Source organism: Hordeum vulgare, chromosome 7H, assembly GCF_904849725.1.
Source record: "Hordeum vulgare subsp. vulgare chromosome 7H, MorexV3_pseudomolecules_assembly, whole genome shotgun sequence".
Taxonomy (NCBI): domain Eukaryota; kingdom Viridiplantae; phylum Streptophyta; class Magnoliopsida; order Poales; family Poaceae; genus Hordeum; species Hordeum vulgare.
This window is the reverse complement of record NC_058524.1, coordinates 602,422,817-602,427,852: the sequence shown is the minus strand read 5'-3', so window position 1 is coordinate 602,427,852 and position 5,036 is coordinate 602,422,817. Positions and strand designations below refer to the sequence as shown.

At 47.4% G+C, this 5,036-nt stretch overlaps 1 protein-coding gene across 1 annotated transcript; it reads right to left on the bottom strand.

Moving 5' to 3' along the window:
* Positions 1-2,448: 2,448 nt before the first annotated feature.
* LOC123411814 lies at positions 2,449-3,510 on the bottom strand. Its single transcript, XM_045104772.1, has one exon. The coding sequence runs from the start codon at positions 3,224-3,226 to the stop codon at positions 2,639-2,641; it is 588 nt and encodes a 195-aa protein (XP_044960707.1). The 5' UTR covers positions 3,227-3,510; the 3' UTR covers positions 2,449-2,638.
* Between the last annotated feature and the right edge of the window lie 1,526 nt (positions 3,511-5,036).

The following is a 5,036-nucleotide window of genomic DNA, read 5'->3' as shown; positions in this document are numbered from 1 at the left end:
CAAAGTAATCCAAATATTAGACATAGTTTTTTTAATCTCATTTTTGGCCCCACCTCGAACTGGAATGACGCCCAAGTATCACTCGCTGTCAGGATGAAGGGAATAGGGGCACAGGCGCGGCCCACCCCTTCTTCCACCTAGGTCTCTTTGCTACGGGGCTTGAAGGGGCTGTCGGCGCCTCGGGTGGCAAAATAATGTTTGCCACCTATGCATCTGAGTCATCACCGATAGGGTCAACGAGGTACCGGCCTAGGGCTGTCAGACGGTTGTCGGAGAAACAGGTGGTGCGGCCGACTCAACGTTCATTGATGTTGTGGAATCCGACCCCAAACCATCAAACTCGGGCGCAAGGGTCGAGGTTGCATCAATGGCATCGTTGGAGTGAATTGGGGACACACTGTAGCGGCAACAGGCGGCCCTATGGCGAGGGAGAGGAGGCGGCGGAGCATTCAGGAAGAGAGGAAAATGATGGTTAAGTCAAACCATTTTTGGCATAGAGTGCGCTCCAAATCCCCCCCCCCCCCCGGCGATAGAGGCATACGCACTCGATATTGGAGCGCACTATAAAAATTAGGTCGATTGTGTGCGAAATGGTGATTCTGCGACATGCTAGGAGACGCTTCTTCTATCGTCACATGTTATGTCTCGCTACTGTGTGAGCATTTGGTTGGTTTTTCGCCTCCGAGCTTGGGTCCTAGTTTTCCATGGATAAGGATTCCTAGACTTGGTTTGTGGTCGGGTGTCATTGGGTTTTCGCCTCATTGTAGGTATCTCGTGGGCCAGCTCATCTATTGGGTTCCCGGCGATGTTTTGAACTCGCTTTCTCTTTCCCGACTCCTTAAATTCTGGATAGATCTTGTATTTCTGTTATTCAGTTAATGGAAAGGGGTTATGCCTGGTTAAAAAAATGTGCATGAATCATCGCTGATAGGGGTGGAAGAGGTACTCGTCTAGGCGTTGTCTGTCAGCCGTCGGAGAAGCAGGTGTTGCGGGTGGCTGAATGGACAGTGAAGTAGCGGAATCCAAAAATCCAACAAACTAGAACATGGGGATTAAGGCTACATAAATGATAGTGAATTGCGAACGACGTGAAACCGCCACAAACGGCCGAGTGGTGAGGGAGAGGAGGCGGTCGGGCACCCGGGAAGTGTAGTGAAGGGGAAATAACGCTTGCGTGAAACCGTTTTTGACATAGAGTGCACTCCAAATGTCTCCCATGTGATAGAGGCTACTGGGCTCGATATTGGAGCGTGCTCTAAAAATTATGCCGAATGTGCACGAGATGACGGTTCTATTAGACTGCTCTTCTCGACTAAAATCATCATAGTCGATTATTACGGCGATCGGCCACAAGTGGCCAGTCGGCTAAAGTAACTACTAATTCTTCCGTTTTAAAATAAGTGCCGTAAGTTTAGTACAACTCTATACTAATATAGAGTTAAGTACTTCATCTGTAAAGAAATATAAGCGCGTTTAGATCAAGACATATGTATGGACCGTCGTAGAGGTGAAGCAGGTTCTACTATTCCCTATGTTTTTTAAAATAAATGTCACAAATTTAGTACACCCTCCGTCCTAAAATTCTTATCTTAGATTTGTCTATATATGAATGTATCTAGTCAAGTTTTAATATTTAGATACATACATTTTTAAACAAACCTAAGACAAGAATTTTGAGACGGATGGAGTATAACTTTATACTAATACAAAGTTAAGTATTTATTCCCGCAAAAAAGTTAAGTGTTTATTTTGAGACGGATGTATGCACCGTACCGGAGGTCAAGCACGAATGTTCTACTTCCAGACTCAGGGCAATCAGCATCAGCATCATCGCAAGATTTCCTACAACGTCAACATGGATGTGCAACCATTTCACACACACACGTCGCGCAGGAGTGAAAAGGCACATCCACAAAGATCACACACGTCGTGATTCGGACCGAGGCTCTCCTGTATAGCCTCATGCCTGTTTGTTTCACAAGTCTTAGGATTTTTTTAGTCTTAATTAAAAAATCTCTAGTGCATACCCATTTATTTTCATGAACTAAACAAGGACTAAAAGTTATTAAATGATATACAAAAAGACCATGTTACTCTTAGTAGTGTATTACTCCCTCTGTACCGAGCTACTCCAGCGACCTATATTACGGTATAGAGGGAGTAAAAGCTATTAAATGACATGCTAAAAGTAAGGTCACTGTTGGAAAAAAATGTCATAAAGTTTTAAAAAGACACTTTCACAAGGACTTTATTCATTTAGTCCCAAATACCCTCTTTTAGTTTCTAAAAGTCTCTTATGTTTGTTTCATATATATATGAAAATAAAAAGACCAAAAAGTCCCGGAAACAAACGCCCCTTCATCCATATCCATCAGCAGCAGTAAAAAGTACTGTGGCCAGACTAAAACGCACGAGCAACGGAGCAGCAAACATCTAGTATCCAGCTACTGCATGCCTCCAAATCAATCAAGGAAACAATTAGCTAGAGAATCCGCTAATCAAATCGATCGGTCGATCTTGAGTTGTCCGATCTGCTATTTTTGTAATGATGAAAATCTTGGGTACTCTAATCATTCTCCGGATAACCAAACCAAGGAAATCAAATCGAAAGAGAGACAGAGAGAGGAAGGTAAGCTAGCTAGTCTTGGACAATGGCGGGGTAGGTGACGAGGCGCCTGGCGCAGGCGGTGCAGGCGAACCTGCGCTTGTTCTTGAGGCAGAGCGGCAGGAAGCAGAGCACCCACTTGGCCTCCACGTCCGTGGCCACCACCCCGCCGCCGCAGTACGGGCAGCTCCCCGGCGCCTTCTGCACGCCCACCACCTTCTCCTCCTTGCCGCACACCTTCGCCCCCGCCCTCGCCGCCCTCCCCACCGCCCCCATCGACGCCGCCGCCGAAGACGACGACCCCTCCATGCCCACCCCTCCTTCCCCTCGCCCGGCGCCGCAAAATCCAAGAGCGCTCGTCAGGAGTGGCCTGCTTTCTTGGCTGGCTGCAAGATGGATGGATATGCGGGCGCGGGGCGAGGGCGGGGCGGTGGGCTTTAACGGACTCCGGTGGCGAAGGCGAGGGGCGATTAACGCACTCACCAACACGCGAGCTACCCTCCCCGGCTTTTGCTGCGGCTGGTGCGGTTGGTTCACTGACATCTGATCCGGCCGTGGGCGGCAGTGGCCGCCCGCGTGGCGCCTACCGTCGTACGCTCGCCCGTCAGCAGAGGCTGTCATTTTGCCGGGGACCGGATGGAACCAAGGACAGGTGCGAGGACCCCGCTGCCTGGGCTAAATCTGGACCGCGCCGTTGGGAGAGAAGATGAGATCCACCACCGGTGCCGGAGCTCAGTGCTCCGTGACAAGAAAGCGGCTGCTCCGCTGGTCACTCACACTCACCGATCGTCGCTAGTGGCGCAGGTAGGTACGTGCATGGATCGTCTGGCTCACGGCCACAGCTCACGCGCGCCGTGGCTTTCTCAACCTCGTTCGGCGGCGGCCGTCGTTGGTGCGTGCGTGCGCGCGCGGTGGACGAGAAATGGCTGCATGCATTGCATGTATGCCCGGAAATTTATGGCTTCGTCTCTTTGCTAACGCAGGAAAGCTCTTGGCTTGTTGCGGGGCTCGACCGGTGCCCGGCGTCGCCGTGCACACCAGCGCAAACGGACGCGCGCCCGGCGGGTGGCGGATGCATGCGTCCATCCAGGTATGTATCTGGACGCCTAGCATGCGTGCGTGCGTGCTTGCTGAGCATGGCCTTATCGCGCTGGGCTTACGTACAAGGTTTGGCATCATCACGCGTGCCTCGTGTGCCGTTGGAAGCCGGTGGCGTCTTCTGTTCAATATTTCATGATAGACATTGTTAATTAATTGATGCAGCTTCTATACATTGTCCGTAAATTTTTACATCAATTAGTTCGGATTATGAAGAGTATATCTAGACACATACTATGTCATGATAGACATCTAACAATAATGGAAATGTTTCGACATTTTCTTGTGTGGCTGAAAAAGGCGTTGTATACACGTGGCATGTGTCCTAACCCGACTCGGCTCGTCCACGAAACACGACCTGCATGCATACGCGTGTGTGAAAACAATTTATTTTATGTTTAACAGTAGAAAACTCTTGTTTCTTGAGCTATAGAGTAATTGCAAACTTGACCTCCTTGGGTACTCCAAACTTGACCTCGAGCGCATCCAGATGAACTGATCTATGAACTATGATTTTGTCGCAAAGAACAGTCAGAACAATACCTCTTAAGAGGATGCCATTAGCCTTGAATATGGTTCTTATCCAAGCATCTACATGTGACTTGGGTCCTATCACAGATCGGCTTGGCTCGTTCATAAAACATGCAGTGCATGGAACATGGTAGTTATCCAAGCACACAAACGTGACATAGGTCCTAGCATAAATCGGCATGATGTGAGGCGAGGAATGATGTGCCGGGCGATGAAGGAGAGCGTGTGTAAATATGAGTCCTTTTCCAGAGCTTTCATTGGTGTGTAGAACAATTCACCTTTTATGTTAGTCTATCACACTCCCCACTAGCGGAGTGAGGCTAAACATTGTGCACTCTTGCCATGCATGAATGGGACATATGTGGTGTTTGAGATTTATCTTAGGAATTCTTGATGAATAATTAACAGGTTGGACCAATAATTTCAAATTTTTATGCTCTCCTTGCAAGTTTTCTTTCCATACGAGTGGTGGAGAAATATGTATTCTGAGGACCTCTCTGTTTCACATGGTTTTCAAAAACACATAAATGTAAAAAATATGCCATCTTGAATCATATGTGATTTGAAAACTATATGAATTTGATAAGACCTCGTTTGGTTTCTTGATTCATAGGGTTCTAAAAACATATGTGGACCCTAATAAGACTAAGTGTGTTGCTGACACAATAACTTTCAAATTTTAGATTGTAGATTCAATCATTTTGCTTCGTATGTAAATCCTCTGTGTTTGATTTTATGGAAGAAGAATAAAAATCTCTTGTCATCAACACATATTTTAGAGTGTAGATTCAATCATTTTGCT